A 21602-nucleotide genomic window follows, 5' to 3' on the forward strand; every position below is an offset into this window, starting at 1 on the left:
CACTATCATAAAACAATTTTTATGGACAGTCCTTCCTGTATAATTTTGTTTTTGCATATAAGCGAGAGTCTGCCCCCAAAACTATACAAGTGGTTATGTAAATGACAGGAACCTTCTATGAAATTACCAAGCAAAAGCATGTCAATTTTTCCCTTATCCGGAAACCCGCTATCCAGAAAGCTCCAAATTATAGGAAGGTCATCTTCCATAGAGTCATTTTTAAAGAAGAACTAAAGCTGAACAAAGAAGTAGAATATAAATGTTGTACATTATATTTTGGGATTCTGCACTAGCCCAAGGCACCCACAGCCCTTGCGCAGTGAAGCTCTGCTCTGTGCTGCTGTCAGTTAATTTACAATATACTGTGTATATACAATATAAATGTCACAATACAAGGCTCATTACATGGCAGCCCAGAAACCAATTTTCATCAGAATTTAATAATGAGCCCTGTATCCCCAGCTTATAGGACATGCAAATCTTATTTTTCCCTGCTGATTTCTAACAACCCTTTGAACGGCTGCTCCGAACACACTGAGCATGCTCATGTCACAGACTCTTGTAACAAAGTCCAAGATGGTGACCCCTTGTGCACTTTGAAGACCTGAACCATTACTGTTATATAGATTCTGAAACAGACTAAATCAGTGATTGTCCCACTCATGATTGACCATGTAATGGATATGGATAAGAAAACTCTGAAATGGTCATCATCCTCGCCCGGACCACCCACAGCAGTAAAATGGGGTTTCACACTCTCAGTTACCAGGCTGGAGTGGGGCAGAAAGCAAAGCAGGCAGTGGGCAGTTAGGAATCAGTCACTCTCTCTTGTCAGCTCAATTAACATCATCTACACCCCTCGTCTCCTTTTAGTTTGTCTCCTTTAACTTATAGATTTGTTCATTTGAAAGTCAGCAGCAGTGATTGCCTATTCCTGCTTTACTGCAGTCCAACAGTACGGTGAGACATCTACATTCCCACGGGGCACTTTTCACTTCTACCAGATGGACGGCTCTGATTTCCGTCGGATTTTAGACATGTTAGAGCATGCAGCAAACAGATACAGCCGAGACCTCTTTAAGAAACAACCACCCACTGAATAAACACTCTTTTAAGACTAGGACTTCATGCAGTTGCTCTAATGATTCATCTCTGGAATCCACAGGCCTGTGGCTCAGAGCAATGATTTATTGGAATGGCTGCTTTATGACATGAGGCATCTCAAAACTGGAGCCTCCTTAACCCTGTGCCAGGAATTGTGAGCTTACTTGTATTATATTAGCAAATATGTCTTAGCTGAAAAGAACAATGAGGTGTCTGTAACACAAGTGGTGTCTTTGTTAAAGCACCAATACGAGTCACTGTCACTGTGGTTCCTACCTCTGTGTATTCATCTCTCTCATCAACCAGCCTCTTCAGATGGAAAGAAATATTTTTTAAAAAAGCTTCTAAATCTTCAGACGACATCTCTGTGGGTTCCATTAGCTGCAAATCAAATACGTTTTCCTGATTGTGCGTTACCTAAAACAGAAGAAACCCCCCAATAGTCTATAAGTGTTTGTGCAATAACAGATTAGGACATGAGCGGAGGTATAAACCTGCTTGAGCTTGGAAAGGTCTATCATTAAAATCTTGGTCTGTTACGAGACTTCAGCTCTGTTCTCCCTGGGTTTGTGTAGTTTTCCTCTGGTTCCCTACTGCAGTCCTAACTAGTAAAATAATTGGCATCTGATTAAATGGACCTTGGTTCAATGTGTGCACCTATGTGACACATAAACTTGATTGTAAGCTTCACTGACAGGGACCGCAAGCTCCTCCTGGCAAGGACTGGTATGTCAACATTCTCAGTAAAGAGCTGCGTGATTGTAGAAGCTAAATAAAAATAATAAAACTAAAACAGTGGCCACAAGCCACATAAAAGGGTAGTCACCCCAAAGGAGATAAGTCACTACGAGTCACCTATTCTTCTATTTATATTTAAAACACGGCACATATAGAATGAGGGGTAATTTCCTTTCTCCAGGATTCCAAATTTTATTATAAATAATAATAATGATGAAATACAGCTTTAAAACTAAATATATTATAATAGATATATCTCATAATTGAATTATGGAAATGTATTTGTAATCTAGGGGGTAATAGGGTAAGGATTCTGAAGATAAGTTTCTCACGTCATTTTAAATATGGACTTATATACACTATACACATCATTTTAAAACTTTCAATCTGTTCTGGTCAGCCCGCTGTTTTATTGTCAGAATATGTGAGTTTGTCCCTTGGGTCCAGTATCAACCTTGTGATTAAAAATGTGTTGTAAACATGGGCCTGGGATTCAGAGTGCCCTTTATTACAATTTATTAATAATTTTTGTAGACTGTTTTCATGTGATCTGCATGTGAACACAACTGTGCAATAAATTATCTTCACTTCTTAGTTCTGCAAAATCTATCTGTACTATTTTTATTAACTCGTGCGCCCCCAAAACATCACATGGCAGAAAATAAAAGCAAACACGTACCTCTTGTATATGAGCTGCAACCGCTGCCTTTGTGTCAAAATCCAAGACCTGGATTTTTTCAATAAATTCTTCTTTCCTTTCAGACTATGAAAAAAAATAAAAGTTATTGTTTCATTTGTATGTAGGCATCGGACCTGTTATCCAGAATGCTCGGGACCTGGGGATTCCGGATAACAGATCTTTCCATACCAAGTCTACTAAATAAATAATTACATTAATAATTAAATCATTAAATATTTAATAGGCTGTTTTTGTCTCCAATAAGGATTAATTATATCTTTTAAAAATTTTGAATATTTGGAGCCTATTATTCCATAATTCAGAACTTTCTGGATAACAGGTTTCCGGATAATGGATCCCATACCTGTGCAATAACGTTCTTACAGAATGTAATCTCAGCACTCAGGCATCTCCTATTTAAGAGTGTAAGTATAATTGGATGCATGAATGTAGTAAATTAGGAAGGAGCACCATCTAAATAACAACAAATATATATGGCCAACTTCCCAAGACCCTGAATGCAGATGTGGTCACACGGCATCCAACTGGACAACGATATCTTACACCAGTGATCCCCAACCTGTGGCTCATGAGCAACATGTTGCTCACCAGACCCTTGGATGGTGCTCCCAGTGGCCCCAAAGCAAGAGCTTTTTTTTTAATTTCAGGCTTGGAGGCAATTTTGGTGTTGGTTGCATAAAAACTAAATGTTCTGCCAATTAGAGCTTCCTATAGGCTGCAACTCCAGTTAAGGGCTGGGATTGGCTATTGGTAGCTCCTATTTTGCACCCCAGGAACATTATGGATGCTTGTGTTGCTCCCCAAATCTTTTTAAATTTGAATGTGGCTCATGGGTAAAAATGGTTAGGGACCCCTGCCTTAGACTGTGGGAGAAAGGTTAACATAACTGGCACAGTAACTGGGGCCTACGTCCAGCACTAATTTACAGAACATTTGTGCTTTGTGCTTACAAAACTATTTTTAACTATTTTTATGCAATCCTCCCTGTGCATCCCAGCCATGAAGCCTGGAGGAGGATGATATAACAGATAGCCTGACCTTAGATAACAATCACAAGGCAACTGCAGCTGAAACAACAGCCAACAATTAATCCCAATGTTGTTTTACATTTTAGTTATAAATATAGAAAAACATGCAAACCTATAAGAACTCACCTGGACGGCACAACCCAGCATAAGGAGAAGCAATTTCTTCATTTCTTCTGTTCCTTGTTCTTTAAAGGGAAAATTTTTTAAAATGCCCCATTAGTACCTTCTCAAAAAACACCAGTTAGTTATACTGCTCCAAATGATGCCTCCAATTATAGTAAACAGTGCCAGCATTGTTAGATACCTACTTCACCATCCTCCACATTCACTACCCTGAAATACCCCTAAAAATACATAGCGAACAGAGCAGTGAAAGTCTATAAGTGGACACTTTTACATTCCACAGGAATTTACAGGTGATATTGAGTGCATCTAAGTGGTCTGGGATAGTCCTGGCACCAATGTCTTTTTTTCCATTCCAAAATCATGGCCCCAATTTAACTAATGTGCATAACATCTCCAAATGTATTAACCAGTTAAACCATAATATTAGAATTAACGTCTGAAACAGGACCAAGCTGGCAACAGACCACAGCTATTACAGCCAACTTAAAAAGCCTGCTCAGGCCTGGCCTGGCACGAATGAGTGCCTTCTTTGTTGCCGACGTTAATTGGGAATATTAAGAACATTAGTACTCTCCGCACCGAGTATTTTAGCATCACTGTAGAGAAAAGAATTAAATGGTGAAAGAAAGGAAATGTAAGCTTCTAGCCAGGTGACAACATTCATTAAAAAGAAAATATAAACCCAAAACAACACAGGGACATTTAAAGGGATACTGTCATGGGAAACATGTTTTTTTTTTTTTCAAATCAGTTAATAGTGCTGCTCCAGCAGACTTCTGCACTGAAATCAGTTTCTCAAAAAAACAGATTTTCTTTTATATTTTATTTTGAAATCTGACATGTGGCTAGACAACTTGTCAGTTTCCCAGGTGCCCCAGTCATGTGACTTGTGCACTGATAAACTTCAGTCACTCTTTACTGCTGTACTTCAACTGTGACTCCTGCAGTTACATTGAGTAGGAAAACAAAAGCCTGTCAAAAAGCAGTTCCATAGTGCAGCACTGGCTCTTTCTAAATGCACATGACCAGGCAAAATGACCTGAGATACACACGAATATTACAACAACAAAAAAAATACACTTGCTGGTTCAGGAATGAAATTTTATATGTTAGCATGAATTATTTGCAGTTAAAACAATGTAATTTAAAAATAAAAACTACCCCATAAAAATCGTGACAGAACCACTTTAATCACCTGGTTTGGCTTTTTGTATTGAATAAAATATATTTATAGAACATATAGGCTTTGTAGGAACAAGTGCATTTTCCTCTACTTTTAGTGCATTTTTCAGCACTCGTTTCTCTTTTTATGTAGCTGTTCCTAAAGGCTTGTTCGGCAGACGCAGTGTTAACTGGTGGCAAGCCTAAGAAAAGCGAGCAGCAACCTAGCTATTAACACAATTGGCAGAGGAAACTTAGGAAAAGATTGTTTAACCACCTATTGTAGAGGTCAGGCCATTTTTAGCTTTCCGCCATTTAAAGTAATAGCCATCAAGAGTTAGATCAGAAGCATGTTAATTGCTTCATTCTCACGTTCTCTCTAGTGGAAATTCAAACAAGTTAAAAATGGCACTTTGCACTTTCCAGTGACGTCTCCAGCCTAAATTCCAGGTTGCATTCCAATATAACATTTGGTTTGTAGGCAAAAATTTGAAAGATGCCTCAAGGGCACAGACAAAGTAATGGAGAACAAAGCAATATATACAAAGACGATGTCTTTGGAATAGCTTCATTCCTCTTTTCAGTATGGGCAAGTTTTTAAATGTTTCTAGTGGAATGTTTGACCATTTCATCAAAAAGGAAAGCTTTCTTTTCCCCGATTAGTGGTTCAAATGTACTTGGTATTCTGTTCTGATTTGTTTTATGATGTTTAGATCTAGGAAATGGGGTCTAAACTGCTAGCAAGTAGTGCAGTGGTTATGTGTCTTCAAATAGGAAAATGGGACCATATATTTGGATGTGACTTGATGTCAATGCTCAATGTGAGTTCCTATTTTCCAGCCTTCATAAAAATAGGGGTTCTTCAGCTTTGGTTACAGGTAGTTACTGAATGGTGGCCAATTCATAAATAGGAATTAAAAAGAATGTGTTTGTGATCACGGTTTCTATTACCCTTTCCTGGATAGCACATACAAACAAGGTTTTCACTGGATTGTAAAACAAGAATGAACATGCGGTTTACCCACAACTCCCATATTTCCGCTGACTGCCATCATGGAAATTGTAATTGAAAACAATCACCTGCCATAGGCTCCTTCTGATCTCTTTCAGACTCTGTCATGGTGCTGTTTTTATTTCTAGATTACACGGTTTACACTGCAAATAATTCACTCTACCATGAAACATTCCATTGCTAGTGTATTTTAGTTGTAATATTGTTGTGTAGGTGCATCTCAGGTCATTTTACCTGGTCATGTGCTTTCAGAAAGAGCAAGTGCTGCACTATGGAACTGCTTTCTGACAGGCTATTGTTTCTCCTACTCAATGTAACTGAAGGAGTCACAGTGGGACATGGATTTTTACTATTGAGTGCTGTTCTTAAATCTACCAGGGAGCGGTTATCTGGTTACGTTCCCATTGTTCTGCTGATGGGCTGCTGGGGGGGGGGTTTTATATCACTCCAACTTGCAGTGTAGCAGTAAAGAGTGACTGAAGTTTATCAAAGCACAAGTCACATGAATGGGGGCACCTGAGAAACTCACAATAATCCATTTGCTCTTTTGAAAAATGGATTTTAACGCAGAAGTCTGCTGGAGCAGCACTACTGACTGATGCATTTTGAAAAAAAAGCATGTTTCCAGTACAGTATCCCTTTAAAAAGTCTATGAAGGACATTTTCCCAAGATATTACAGATCAAAACACTGGATGAGCAGCTTTCAGTTAGTACTGGTGCATATGCAGCATTTGATGTAATCCTATATGAATAGCTCAATGTTGTTTTCAAACAAGGACAAGCTGCCATGAATTGAAATAATAACTTAATAAAAAACAAATAAATGAGAATAGATGTGCCTAAAAGTGCTTAATCTGTGAGTTTTACTCATTAGCAGAAATTCCATTTTTTTCAGAAGCAAGACTGCATTTCCAATGCAGAAGGATTCTGGGGCATATTGTATTACTCACCAGAATATGGATTTTTGCCAATAGTCAAAACATTTGGCAAGCTCATCATGACCAACTGCTGTAACGATTCCTGTGGAGAAACAGAAGAATAACGAATATTTTAAGAGTGTGTGATTAAGACGTATATTTCAGCACAAACAGAATTTACAGTACAAATAGAAAATTATTTCTGCTTCAAAGCAGAGCCTTTCAAGGCTCAATTTCTTTGTGGCAAGTCTAAAAACATTTAATTTTTACGCCATTTATGTGCAGTTATAAAAATATATGTTTTACTGTAAAGTGAAAATACAAAGGCTATAGTAACCTTCTCCCGTGTGCCTTAGTATATGGCACTTAAACATCTTTGCAACTGTTTCTATTCGTATTTATTTATTTATTTGTATTATTACTATATTGTAAAAACATACTGCACTGCATAAACAAGAAGAGCTATATAAATAAATACAAACAATGTCATTTTCCAATAAAGACACAACACTTTCTTTGCATACTTGGAGATAGATACGTTACAGTGAACATTGCCATACTGTACACTACCTATACTATTCGGGGGGTCTTCACAAACTGCTGATTTGTTCTGACTGTGCTCATACGGACAGGAAGAAGAATGTGACTTTACATTCAGAGTTTGCTGTATTTAGTGCTAGAAATAATCCTAATTCTACCAAAAAACAAGCTTTATTTCCTGAACTAACTGAAAATAAGGGGAATAAGTGAACCAAAGTACAAGAGCAATTCCATAAGTCCGAACTATAAACTTTATTTTATTGTCCTATATACATCTTATGAACTTTCACTATTGCAGTTGTAGGCTGGATACGGACTGGATCCCAGAAATGGGAAAATTCAGATGCTTTTACTGGCTACAGGCATATTCAGTCTCCTACACCTACACAGAGAAAAACCAAACGTAGCAGTTCTCTTATTAAGTTGTGTGTACTGAAGATTAGCCTTAAGCTGGCCATAGACACAAATATAAAGTCGTACGAATTGAAGGTTTGCACGATTTTCTGGACCGTGAGGGGATTGTCCCGACAAGATACTTATACCCTTAATGGGATTGCACTAGGCCATACTGGAGATGGAGATTGGAGTACTTGTAGATAATAAACTTGGTTGTAGCAAGTAATGCCAATCAGCAGCATTAAGGGCAAATATGGTCTTGAGCTGTATTAAAAGGGGCAGAGATTTGTAGGAGGAGGGGCTATTCTTCCACTGTATAGAGCATTAGTAAGGTCCCATCTAGAATATGCAGTACAGTTTTGGTCTCCAGCGCACAAACCAGACATTATTGTATTAGAGAGGGTACAGAGAAGGGCAACTAAGCTGATAAAACTTATGGGAAATCTTAGCTATGAAGAAAGACTGGCCAAATTGGGGTTGTTCACGCTGGAGAAGAGGTGCTTAAGGGGTGATAAGACAACTATGTATAAATATATAAGGGGATCATATAATAATCTCTCTAATGCTAGGTCCTTACAGCTGACAAGAGGGTACCCATTTCGATTAGAAGAAAGGCTAATACATTAGATAGCTTTAAAAAGGGGTTGGATGGCTTTTTAGCAATGGAGGGAATACAGGGTTATGGAAGCTAATAGTACAAGTTGACCATGGGACTGGTCCCATTGCATCTTGGAGTCAGGAAGGAATTTTTTCCCCCTTTGAGGCAAATTGGAGAGGCTTCAAATGGGGTTTTTCACATTCCTCAGATAAACTAGCGGTTAGGCAGGTTATAAATAGACTTCAAAGGTTGAACTTGATGGACGTTTCTTTTTGCAACCTAACTTACTATTTTACTATGACATTTTTCGTACCATGACGATCGGTCGTTTAGTCGATGAGACAGGTTAAAAGATTTCTGACGGCTAACGATAATATCTCTGCATGTATTGCCTGACAATATCAATGGGTAACATGACTTTCATGCAATCGCTGTCACGGCCAGGACATCGCGATTTGTTCTTTTACTACTTTATTTAATCTGAATGTTAGTGACAGGTCGGACGATTGCGACTTCCTATTGCCCGTCGGTTACAAGGGTAAAATCTGCACGTCTATAGGCAGCTTTACTAAATAAATAAATCCTGAGAAATGCCATGTGAGAAAACACATGGCAAGCCAATCATTTTGATATGACTGATTTTGCCTAGGGTCACATCGGACTATTTACAATCAGTTAAGGAAAAACGTGAATTGTGAATGACTTTTGAAGTCTGACAAGTCACAGCAACAAATCCACACAAATGATTCTCCTCAGGGAAAGCACACAGCTCACTTCCTGTTTCCTGCAGGAAATGACACAGAGCGGACCAAAAAAAAGTATAGATGGTCCCGATTAGATTTGCAAGCATATGTGCAGATGCAAGGGAAGATACCACATCATATACAGGAGCTAAACTGAACCAGTGCAGTTACCAACAGCAACTAACAAATCAACTCCTCCTGGTTACAAAATAAAAAAATGCACAATTGGGAGACAAATCAATTGCAGGTGGGAGTTCACTGGCCAAACACAATGGAGATGACCTGAAAGTTGCCTATCCAGGGCAGCCATTATTAGGTAGAAAAGGTAGAAAAAGCAATACTGTAGGAGCCCCACAGGGACAAGGCTGTCTTACACAGTCTCCGTAATCAAACATGGCTGAAGACCCCCTTCTTCATCTCTGATACCTGTTAGGTGCATGTGAATCCTAAAAATTGTACTGCACACTCACAAGCCTCTAGCAGAAATGTATTGTAAAGACCCTCTTCCCTCTAATATATATTGCTGCAAGCCTGGGAATAAGAATTGTTTGGGGGGGCATTTATTCCCTCCAACAACACTTGAAGCTACTGACCAACTGCAAAATTGCCTCTTCAAGTCTGGCTCAAAAGTTACACCTGTACAGGGCCCCAACTTATGAGTGGCCTTGTGGTGGCACCCAGAGGTGTAGCATCTGCCCAGTTATACTTGTTGGCTGCACTGAAGCTGATCACTGGTTCCTGCAGATGAGTTTGCTCAGTCCCCACTTAACCAAGGGGGTTGTAACTGAACCCAGGCCTTTGGAACTAAAAACAAAAATAAAATGTTGTTTAGAGGGGACTATTTACAACCCTCATACACGGAGGGAATGAGAACAGATCTAAAGTTTTGAATTAAGACATCGGATGTCACTGAGATTTTCAGGTAGGTGTTTGGGAGCAGAAAGAATGGCAAAGGCACCAATTTTTGCACTAGTCCTTTGGTCCTCTTGCTACGACCCTTAACAAAAATGTACCTGCTTTACATCTAAGATACATAAGGTTTTCATGCCTTTACAAATCCTGTGGAAAAGGAAAGCTTGGCTGTTGATTCCTCTTGTTCCAAGCAAGTCAGCAGATTGATTATGATATTGTCCATGCTCTGTATATACAGATTTTCCCAAACACATATGCAAAGCACATTCTATTTATAGGGAGGTTACAGCTAACAATGTTTCATATTAATGGTGCACATTGCCAGGATTTCCTCCCAAGAGTGAAATGAGGAGTGGATGAGCCCCAGTGACAGGGCAACCTGCGGTGCATGGAGGATATCCTGTACACGAGCAACGGGGGCCAGAGAACTCTTGTTACTAATCACTGAGTGTGCTTCCTTACTTGTTGTGTTCTCAAAAACAGCACTAAATCCAAACCATACAAATTGGTTTATATCTGCTGGGGTCCACATAGATGATCCACCCTACTTACATATTATATATCTATATCCCTTCTGATGTGGTGGGAATCCAATTTCCCAACAGTTTTTGCTATTTAAATATCCAGCCAACTTCACCTATCTGACACTAACAATGCCATACTACAGAACGCTACATGCACATGCCCCCTTTAAACCCATTTGAACAATCATGGCCTTAGGTTGTCTGTTCCATTCTAAAGAAATATACAGTGAATGTTCAGTACGTAGATACATCTTTCATACAGACTAAAGGACATCCAAAAAAAGATATTATATTTTATTTCCAGGGCCAACAAAGGTCTAAAACAGTGAAGCTGATATTTGCTGACGGCATAGAAATCCAATATATTCTTAAGCTTTCCTGTTGAGCAAGGCTCGGCTTGCTGGTCAGATGGCCAACGACACGCGTTGATTTGACTTTTACGGCAAATGCAGAAAGGGCAACTTACAGTATAATTTCTTATGTAATGCAACACTTTTGTGCACATTAATTTAAGTATAACAGCAAACACAGTCCTTCAGCCTAAAAGAAAGATGATTTTTTAGATATCCGTTTTTATTTACCGTAGGTCTTCGGTATGTTTATCTAATACAGTATACTGAACTTCCAAAAAAGTCACTATGCGAATTTTGGGATTAGCAGTACATCCAGGGTTGTGATAGCGGCAGGTTTCCCTTGTGCCAGTAGCATAATTCTTTATAAAAAGAGGGATAAACCAATGCTCAGTATAGCTGTTCTGCAAGGGCATGTTGGACGCACATAACTTTAAAGCAATGACCACACAGCTGTGTGTTCATCATTTTTGCAGCATTTGATCTCTACACATGTGGCCAATTGATGGTCATTTCAGAACTCATAACAGGACTCAAGGGTTTTCCATTCAATCTCAGTATTTCTGAAGATAACGCAATTGGATTTGTGGTCTACACTTGGAGCCACAGTCTCACACTTATTATTGATTAGAAACTGCTCAATACAAAGGACACAAAATGGCTCAAGAATTTTTGCACAAATCACAATTTGGTTGAACCGATGACCATGGAATTCCCACCAAACTATAAAGAGATAACATCAGATCTATAGATATTAATCCACAACAAATGTCTAATTTACAGATAACAGCTTGTTTTATCACAGGCTTACTGATTTCAGCAACCCCGCCCCCCCAAAAAAAAGAAATATATATATATATACATACACACACATACAGGTATGGGATCCGTTATCCAGAAACCCACCATCCAGAAAGTTCAGAATTGTGGAAAGGTCATCTCTCATAGGGGCAAATTCACTAAGCGCCGAACGCTAGCGTTAATTCGCTAGCGTTTGGCATTTTCGTTACTGCGCAAATTCACTAACGAACGCTGGCATCGTTTCGCTAGTGTTACTTCGCACCCTTACGCCTGGCGAATTTTCGCTAGCGTCGTAACTACACAAATTCACTAACGCGCGCAGTGTACTGAACGCTACCTTTTACGCTAGACTTCCTTCGCCACCTCAGACCTGGCGAAGCGCAATAGAGTAGATAGGGATTGTTTCAAAAAAAGTCAAAATTTTTTCTAAGTCCCAAAACACGCTGGCGTGTTTTCTACATTATGGGTGATAGGCTGAAAAAGATCAAAAAAAATTTTGGGGCTCCCCTCCTTCCCCCCTACATTTTCTGACTCATGGCAACTTACCTAGACAGTGGGCACATGTGTAGGGCAAAATAAAATTTTTATTTGATGAATTGAAGGTTTTCTAGGCATTTATAGTGCTGATACGTATTCCTCCATTGAAATTTGAATTTGGCGCCCTATGCAAATTAGCCTTCGCTAGCGTAACTTCGCTTTACTTAGCGAATCAACGCTAGCGCAACCTTACGCTACCCCTGTGCGCAACTTCGGATTTTATTGAATTTGCGAAGCGCTGGCGAAACTACGCCTGACGAAGTGTGGCGAAGTGCGGCGAAGTTGCGCCTGGCGAAACTACGATTGTTAGTGAATTTGCCCCATAGACTCAATTTTATCCAAATAATCCAAATTTTTAAAAAGAATTTCCTTTTTCTCTGTAAAAATAAACAATACCTTGTACTTGATCCAAACCAAGATATAGATAATCCTTATTGGAAGCAAGACCAGCCTATTGGGTTTATTTAATGTTCATATGATTTTCTAGTAGACAAGGTATGAAGATGCAAATTATGAAAAGATCCATTATCCGGAAATCCCCAGGTCCGGGAAAGTCTATGATCGTAACATTATGCTGCTTCGATTACAGGTTCCATACACATATATATATATATATATATATATATATATATCTCAACTATGAGGCCTATAAGTTATGGTAATGATTATTTTCCATTCCAGGTTCTGTACTATTCATCATCTTTTATTTTGATTTCAAAACTGCTCCATGGCTGCTGAAGTAATTAACCCCTAGCAACAGGATAAACATTTAAGACAGAGTGCTTCAGAACAAAAACAGAATGTCATTCTAGAACCACAAAACAAATAAAACATTTTAAGACTAGTTGCAATTTGTCTTAAACTGGCCATAGAAGCAAAGATCTGATCGTACAAATCGAGGATTCGCACGATTTTCGAACCGTGTGTGGAGAGTCCCCACATTTTTCGTCCGGCAGAGATCGGTCGTTTGGTCGATCGGACAGGTTAGAAAATTTCTGTCGGCTGCCGATAATATCTCTGCGTGTATTGCCGATCGTACGATTTTCAGTGGGAGATTTTCAGTGGGAGACTGTCACTAGCTTTGGTTGGACATAGATATCGTACGATTGCTGTCAGGGGCAGAACATTGCTGATCTGTTCTTTAACTAATCTGACTGGTAAGACTGAATGGTTAGTGGCGGGTCGGGAGATGGGAAAGTCCGATCGTACGATGATTCGTACGATCGGATCTTTGCATCTATGGCCAGCTTTAGAATGTGTCTGTCTGCACCATACTCAAGGTTCTTTTTAAGGAGAACAACATTTTTAAATGAAAAAACACAAAAGCCAATTGGAGAAAGCCGTGGTGCTTTTCACAACTCATTTTTTCTTGTAATAATAGAATAATTAGAGAGCCAATTCATCCAAAAAGGTGAGGCCAAGTGCTAACCTTTGATTCCTACTGGTGGGCCTTGAGGCTGGTAGAGCGACGACTGGCAGAAGAGCTACTGGGACATAATTACTGAGACCTTAGAACATTTGTGCTGATTGGACACTTGCAAACAACACATCAATCCACCCGACAACATGGTCTACAAGCTAATAAGGTCTCACCCCTCATTGGACTTACTGGATTTCCAAATGACCGACTAGCAAGCTTTGCTTATGGGCATACTTGTCACATGTTCCCCCCGGGGCCAATGCATCTAATTAAAAGAAGGAAATAGCCTCAAGGAATGTATTTTTAGTGTTACTGTTCCTTTACTAGATCTAAAAAAACGTAAACAGAAAAAGGCAATATAGGAGTGTTCCTCAAACTGTATTTATATATTTGGCTTAGATATGAGACGGGGAAAAGGAAACTGCACAACAATCAGAGCCAAAAGCCAAAGAGGAATATTGAATAAAAGCTTTGATCATTTCCTGAGCAGTTTAAACTAGAAAACACACATTTGTCTCACATAACAAAAGCTTAATTTTTCAAATGAGAATAACACTCCTGCACCATGAACATCTGGATGCCATAAAGCTTTTAAAAGGGGATACTCTGTCACATAATACACACACACCAAATACAGGTACGGAACCAGTTATCCAGTAGAAAATTATGTAAACATGAAATAAACCTAACAGGCTGGTTTTGCTTCCAATAAGGGTTAATTATATCTTAGTTGGAATCAAGTACAAGGTCCTGTTTTATTATAACCGGTAAAAAGGAAATCTGTTTTTAAAAATTTGGATTATTTGGTTAAAATAGAGTCTATGGGAGACGGGCTTTTCATAATTCTGAGCTTTTGGTTAACAGGTTTTCGGATAACTCATCCCATATCTGTAAATGCTACAGGCTTTCAGTTACTTAAAGGGCACCTATCATGTAACCCAATATGGTGTAAACATATAATTCAGCCTGTGGGTCACACTCGGAACAGGCAGTTAAGCTTATTCCCTTAAAGAGTAGGGACTGTTGGTTTAAGCTCCCCAACATTAGAGCAGACACCTTTTGCTGCTTGGGAGTCTGGATGGTGATCAGAGATCAGTTCAACATTCAATTCTAAATCCTGTTCAGATTTCCTAATTTGGAAATCCAGGCAGGCAGTTTTCAACCAGACAGCCCTTCCAAAAACCAGACAGATGGCAACCCAGAACAAGTAACTGTCCCTATATACACACTTTTAAAATAGCCAGACCTCCTTTTCTTCCTTCAGAAATACTTTACTGCTAAAAAAAAAAAAAAGTCACAAAAACATGAACAAAGCAAAACAAAAACATACAGTAGCTACAAACAAAGCATAAGATATCTCTGACTTAAAGGGATTCTGTCATGATTTTTATGATGTAGCTTTTATTTCTAAATTACATTGTATATAATTCACTCTACAATATAAAATTTCATTCCATGAACCAAAAAGTGTATTTTTTTTAGCTGTAATATTGGTGTGTAGGCAGCCACCTCAGGTCATTTTGCCTGGTCATGTGCTTTCAGAAGCACTTTAGGATGGAACTGCTTTCTGACAGGCTGTTGTTTCTCCTACTCAATGTAATGGAATGCGTTGCAGTGGGACCTGGATTTTAATATTGAGTGCTGTTCTTAGATCTAACAGGCAGCTGTTATCTTGTGTTAGGGTGCTGCTATCTGGTTACCTTCCCATTGTTCTGTTGTTAGGCTGCTGGGGGGCTGGGAAAGGGAGGGGGTGATATCACTCCAACTTGCAGTACAGCAGTAAGAGTAAGGCCACACAAATGCCTTGTTTTCCAAAGTCGCCCGATCTTGCCTCAAGACGAAACTTTGGGTGACTTTGGAAAACGAATCGCCGTGTGTGATTAGAGCCGGCACAGAGTGAGGGAAGGCGTCTGGGGAGATTGGTTTGCTGCAAAGACGAGGCGATTAGTCGCCAGGCGACCAAATCTCCCCAAAACACACTGTGTGGCCTTACCTTAAAGAGGGACTGAAGTTTATCAGAGCACGAGTCACATGGCAGGGGGCAGCTGGGAAACTGACAATATGTCTAGCACCATGTCAGATTTCAAAATTAAATATAAACAAATCTGTTTCTTTTTTTGAGAAAGGTATTTAAGTGCAGAATTCTGCTGGAGCAGCACGATTAACTGATGCGTTTTGGAAAAACATGTTTGCCCACGACAGTATCCCTTTAACTATCAATCTTCTCCATTACAAGCAGTGACAGGCACTCAGGGGCTCCATAAAGGGCCCATGGCACTACTAGAAGTCTGGGACCCCTATCTGTGAGGGGGAATCTGGGGCCCACTTGTTAAACTATAAATCTCAATGCCCATCAAACAAGCAGCTTAGCACGGCCAGGGAAACAATTAAAATGATATTCTATAAAAACTGGAAAGGTCATATTTTGGGACAACAAACAAACAGCCGAAATAAAAACTAGGGATGCACCGAATCCACTATTTTGGATTCGGCCGAAACCCCGAATCCTTCACGAAAGATTCAGATGAATACCGAACCAAATCCGAATTTGCATATGCAAATTAGGGGTGGGAAGGGGGGAAAAATTTACGTCCTTTTTTTGTAACAAAAAGTCACGCAATTTCCCTCCCCGCCCCTAATTTGCATATGCAAATTAGGATTTAGATTTGGTTCGGTGTTTATTTGGATTACTTTAGAGTCACATTGCACACTGGTTATCAATAGGGCGCTACTTTCTTTGGCAATAATTCATTATAAAAACAAAGCAAAAGTTTTATATGTGTCTCTATGTTACAGGTATGGGACCCGTTATCTGGAAGCCCGTTATCCAGAAAGCTGTGAATTACGGAAAGGTCGTCTCCCATAGACTCCATTTAATCCAAATAATACAAAATTTACTCTGGAATTATAAAACCATGCTGTGCTCATATCTTGTTACTATATAATGGCTTTTCCCTATTGACCAAACCGTGGCATTATCATTTATACATTTTATTACATTTAGAATATCATTTAATACGGTTTAGGTTTATACAGAACTCTTTTGCTCTCAATTACACCCAAGCATACGTAGGCAATAAACCAATAAAAGTTGCTATTGTTTTAGTTTCCCATGCACATGTATCCAATAGACACTTACAATATACGGCTTATCTTTGTGATGTATTTGAAATATTTAGATTTCAGCACACAGCTCAGGCTATTTAATCACTGCTATGCATCCATAGGAAACCATCAAGGAAAGAATGTTATAGTTTCGCCTTGACGGGGAATATGTGAGCTCACACTTCATATTGATTTGCATAAGGTAAGACTGTAACAAAAGGTTCTCCTCTCCATTACCACTTCCCACTTGTCTTTCAACATTTTATTTTTCATTGTTGCAGAGATTAATGTGGGACAAATAAAGAATGAAAACCTTTAGAATGGGATATCTTATCCTAAAATCTGATATTCCTAAAGCTCCAAATTATAGGAAGGGAGGCCTAGTATTTAGTCCTCAAACTGTGGGGTGCTTGTAGATGTGCCAATGAGGGCTCACTAGGCCACTTAGGGCGAGATTTGGGGTAAATGCCTACTTCCTAGAAACTTACTGAAAGCCAGCTTAAGTGTGAATTAAAGGGGTGCTTCACCTTCTAGTTAACTTTTAGTATGTTACAGAATGACTAGTTCTAAGCAACTTTCCAGTTGGTCTTCATTATTTATTTTCTATAGTTTTTAATTTTTTGCCTTTTTCTTCTGATTCTTTCCAGTTTCCAAATGGGGGTCACTGATCCCATCTAAAAAAACAAATGCTCTGTAAGGCTAAACATTTATTGTAATTGCTACTTTTTACTACTCATTTTTCTGTTCAGGCCCTCTCCTATTCATATTCCAGTCTCTTATTCAAATCAGTGCATGGTAGCTAGGGGAATTTGGACCCTAGCAACCAGATTGCTGAAACTGCAAACTGGAGTGCTGCTGAATAAAATACTAAATAACTCAAAAATCACAAATAATAAAAAATTAAAAGGAATTGCCAATTGTCTCAATCTCTCTCTCTACGTCATGCTGAACGTTAACTCAAAGGTGAACAACCCCTTTAAGGGTCAGATTTGGGGTGAAAATGTGTGCCACTGTAGACGTATTAAACTTTGGGTTAATGGGTTTCTCACCAAAGCCTGGACCTCCGAAGGTAGACTAGAAAATAGCAACAACCTTTGATCCATACCTGCACAGACTTTTTAGGGCAATTTGGACAAGTTTGACCTTCCTGCTCAATCATCTTTGCATGAATGGGATTTTTTGGAGGAGGTGTTTGACAAGTCTGTTGCAGGGCCATTATGTCTAGACATAAAATCCAGTTTACTGATGGCTTCTCTGCTTGCGTGGATGAGGCATGAGAGTAGGAATACAAGTGCTGAACGGGAGGAAATGGATCCAGGAGGTGAATGACAGTGGATACTGTGATTCTGTTGGACCTCAGCCTGCAGGCATTGCAATGAATCAGCTGCACAGTCACCGGGGGGAGAGGACACAGCTGATGGGGGGGTGACAAGGCTGTCGCTCACTTTCTGTTATCAATGGGCCGAGTGCCAGAATGTGTCATGCCAAGATCATATCCTATTCCAATTAAATACACTGAGCTATTGTTGGGAAGTCTGATAATATTACATATACACACTGCACTGGATTTGTCACATGCACTCACTTGAAAGACAATGGGCTCATTTACAAAGCAAGTGTTATGATTTCCCTCTGTTGCGTGCTCCATCAGAGCTTGGGAAAACGACTATGAGTCTAACGTTCTTCTACATAATATAACGTTTTGCAGGTAGCAGGAGTTTTTACAAAAGAACATAAAATAATAATCCAGTATTAAAACTGATCGACGGAATAGTTGTTTTTACAACCCACCTTCCACCTAAACCACAGAAGGATAAATAAATGAAAAGAACATTCTAATTACTCCTTGAAGGTCCGTCAGCTGCAGGTACTCCAAATTAAGTTGTACGGACTATGTATTACTATTTTACCTACAGGCACTGTTACCCAGCACATGGCAGCCACAGGAAAGAATCACAGATAGGGTTGCAAACTCTTTTTGGAAAACAAATACCAGCCTTTCTATATTTGAACCTACTTACCAATTAAAACATTGGCATCAATACTGGCAAGGTGGAAACTCTAAGGGCTAGTCCACACGGGGAGATAGCCACGCGTTTGCGGTCGCGGCGACAAAGCGCCGCGCCAGTCGCCGCGACCGGCGCAGGCGACAGTTTTGTATGGGCGCCTATGTAAAAACGCCTGTGCTAACCACACGAGGCGATGCGCTTTTCAACAGTCGCCTGAAAAAGCCTGGCGAGGCATTTTCAGGCGCTTTGTCGCCGCGACCGCAAACGCGTGGCTATCTCCCCGTGTGGAATAGCCCTAAACACAGTAACCTGTTAAACTGGAGTTAAGTGCCCATAAGAACATACCCTAATTCTACCAAAATCTATTTTGTAACTGCTTTTTTATTGCAGGTGGTACAGGTATGGGACCTGTTATGCAGAATGCTCGGAACCTGGAGCTTTCCAGACAACAGATCCTTCTGTAACTTAGATCTTCATACAAGAAGTCTACTAGAAAATCATGCAAATATTAAATAAATCCAATGGGCTGGTTCTGCTTTCAATGAGGATTAATTATATCTTAGTTGGGATCAAGTACAAGGTCCTGTTTTGTTATTACAGAGAAATCAGTTTTAAACATCTGGATTATTTCGATAAGATGGAGACCATGGGAGATGACCTATTTTTTGGAACTTGAATAACGAGTTTCCAGATAACGGATTCCATACCTGTACTGTGATAAAGGGAGTTAACAAAAAAGCTAAGAGAATGACCTATGCAATTAATACCCAATGATAGTCATGAAATCTGTAATGCCGTACATTTCCCCCTGTAGGTATAAGGATGACATGAGAACATCTTCCATCACCCATACATACTCTAAAGGTGGCCATAGACGCAAAGATCCTATCATACAAAATCGTAGGATTTTCGGACAGTGTGTGGAGAGTCCCGACATTTTTCTGGTCGTTTGGTAGTTCGGACAGGTTTGATTTTGTCCCGACCATCCCGCCGGAGCCCATTGCGTTCTCATCGTAATCCGATCGATCGGCCATAGGGCCGAACGTTCACATTACCCCCGATATAGCCATGCCAGTTAGTGGCATATCGCGGAAAGATCGGCTCGTTTGGCGATGTCGCCAAACGAGCGGATCTTTGCGTCTATGGCCACCTTAACCCACAAGCTGGGCAAAATAAGCTAAATTGATCATTTGGCCTACATTATGATGATTGTCAGCCTACAGGTCGATCAGAAAAGGACAATATCTAGGTAACCATGCGGTCCTTGTCCAGTGGTATTTCCTTACCTGGCAATTCATATAGGCAGCAATCGGGACAATTCCAGGTGTTAAATAAAGTCACAAATATTTTATTGCACTCTCAACAGACAATGCTCTTACCTGGTAGTACGATTTCATCTGCTTGACTAACACTGACAAATTTTGGATCCGAAGGGAAGCATCGTTATTGATCTTTCTATATATTCTTTGATTATCAGCTTTAGGATTTCTGAAAAGAGAAGATAAAAATACATTGAAATACAATTAATGCCCACAAACACAGTTTACATACAAGTTATTTGCATTGTGTCCAACACTACTTTATAAACATTTTAACACTTTATACATAGGTTCCTGATCCATATAAGCAGCTGTTCAGGTATAGGACCGGTTCTCCAGAATGCTGGGGACCTGGGGTTTTCCGGATAACGGATCGTTCTGTAATTTGGACCTTTATGTCTTAAGTCTACTAAAAAATCATGTAAACATTAAACACACCCTATAGAATGGTTCTGCATCCAATAAGATTTGATTATTTCTTAGTTGGGATCAAGTACAGGCTACTGTTTTATTATTACACAGAAAAAGGAATCATTTTTAAAAATGTTGGATTATTTGGATAAAATGGAGTCTATGGGAGATGAAATTCCATAATTCAGAGCTTTCTGGATAATGGTTTTCCGGATAACGGATCCCATACCTGTATATAATCAGCAGTTCAGCTACACTACTGGTTTGTAGTTACAGTAAATAGAAATCTGTCTAATTCAGCTGGGAACATCCCTGGTCTTTGGATCTTCCCATTTGAAGCTGGTGTCCCCAGATTTTATGTGTCAAGGATCTCCTATTCTCTCTCTCTCTGGTGTCTCTGATGCCAGTATATAGGAGCTGTTAATTACATTCATACATTTTCTGCACGATTCCCATGTGACAGTCTCCTAAAGTGAGAAGCCTCACCGTTCCTACTGCCAGCGAGTGCGAACGTGTGAAAACAGCCAGGTCCTCATACGGCAATATCAGTCTAATATTTCGTTTTCTTTATTAAAGGGTGACTATTGCGAAAATGAAAATTTAATATAAGCTTCAGCATACAGAAATAATAGAAACTTTCTAAATATAATCAATTAAAAATTCTGTACTATTTCTGAAATAAGTTTATGTTCTCTATTCCTCTCTCAGCATCCGTTTCTCTTCATTCTGTCTTCATGCAGGAGTTGGGGGTCAGATGAATGGTCCAATATATCTTATAGGGGGGCTGCTTTTGCCTAGATGTATTAGAACTCACTTTATTAAAATCACCAGACAATATGTCTCTCTTCATGCAGAATTTGTGCAAAAGGCAGCTATTTTATTAGATTTTGTTCGTACTGGAATCAGTTATTTGAGTGAATAGACAGGAGTCATAAGACTTAACGCTTACTAGATACGGATACAGGCCTTACACAACTGCAAGCCACTTTACATTCCAAGAGCAAAGCCCACATCACCAGGGCAAAGGAGAAAAAAATAAACTTTTTCGGGAATAGTGGTGGAACACTGGCTTGCCCTAAATAATACAAATTGGAGACACTTAAAACAAATGGGTATTCCAATAAATCCCAACTAAAGCATTGTGCGGATG

The 21602-nt window shown here is 39.4% G+C and overlaps 1 protein-coding gene across 8 annotated transcripts in view; it reads right to left on the reverse strand.

The window, feature by feature from the left end:
- The window catches only part of LOC431899 (girdin), a 112866-nt gene that overhangs the window by 59315 nt on the left and 31949 nt on the right, over window positions 1–21602 (reverse strand). For all 8 annotated transcript variants that reach the window (XM_018265061.2, XM_018265059.2, XM_018265056.2 and 5 more), the window contains 5 exons: window positions 20102–20210; window positions 6821–6890; window positions 3697–3755; window positions 2522–2605; window positions 1381–1521 (listed from right to left, as the gene is read on the reverse strand). In XM_018265061.2, coding sequence (XP_018120550.1) covers window positions 1381–1521; window positions 2522–2605; window positions 3697–3755; window positions 6821–6890; window positions 20102–20210 — 463 coding nt within the window. The remainder of the gene's footprint in view (window positions 1–1380; window positions 1522–2521; window positions 2606–3696; window positions 3756–6820; window positions 6891–20101; window positions 20211–21602) is intronic.

This window comes from Xenopus laevis, chromosome 5S (genome assembly GCF_017654675.1).
Source record: "Xenopus laevis strain J_2021 chromosome 5S, Xenopus_laevis_v10.1, whole genome shotgun sequence".
Taxonomy (NCBI): Eukaryota; Metazoa; Chordata; class Amphibia; order Anura; family Pipidae; genus Xenopus; species Xenopus laevis.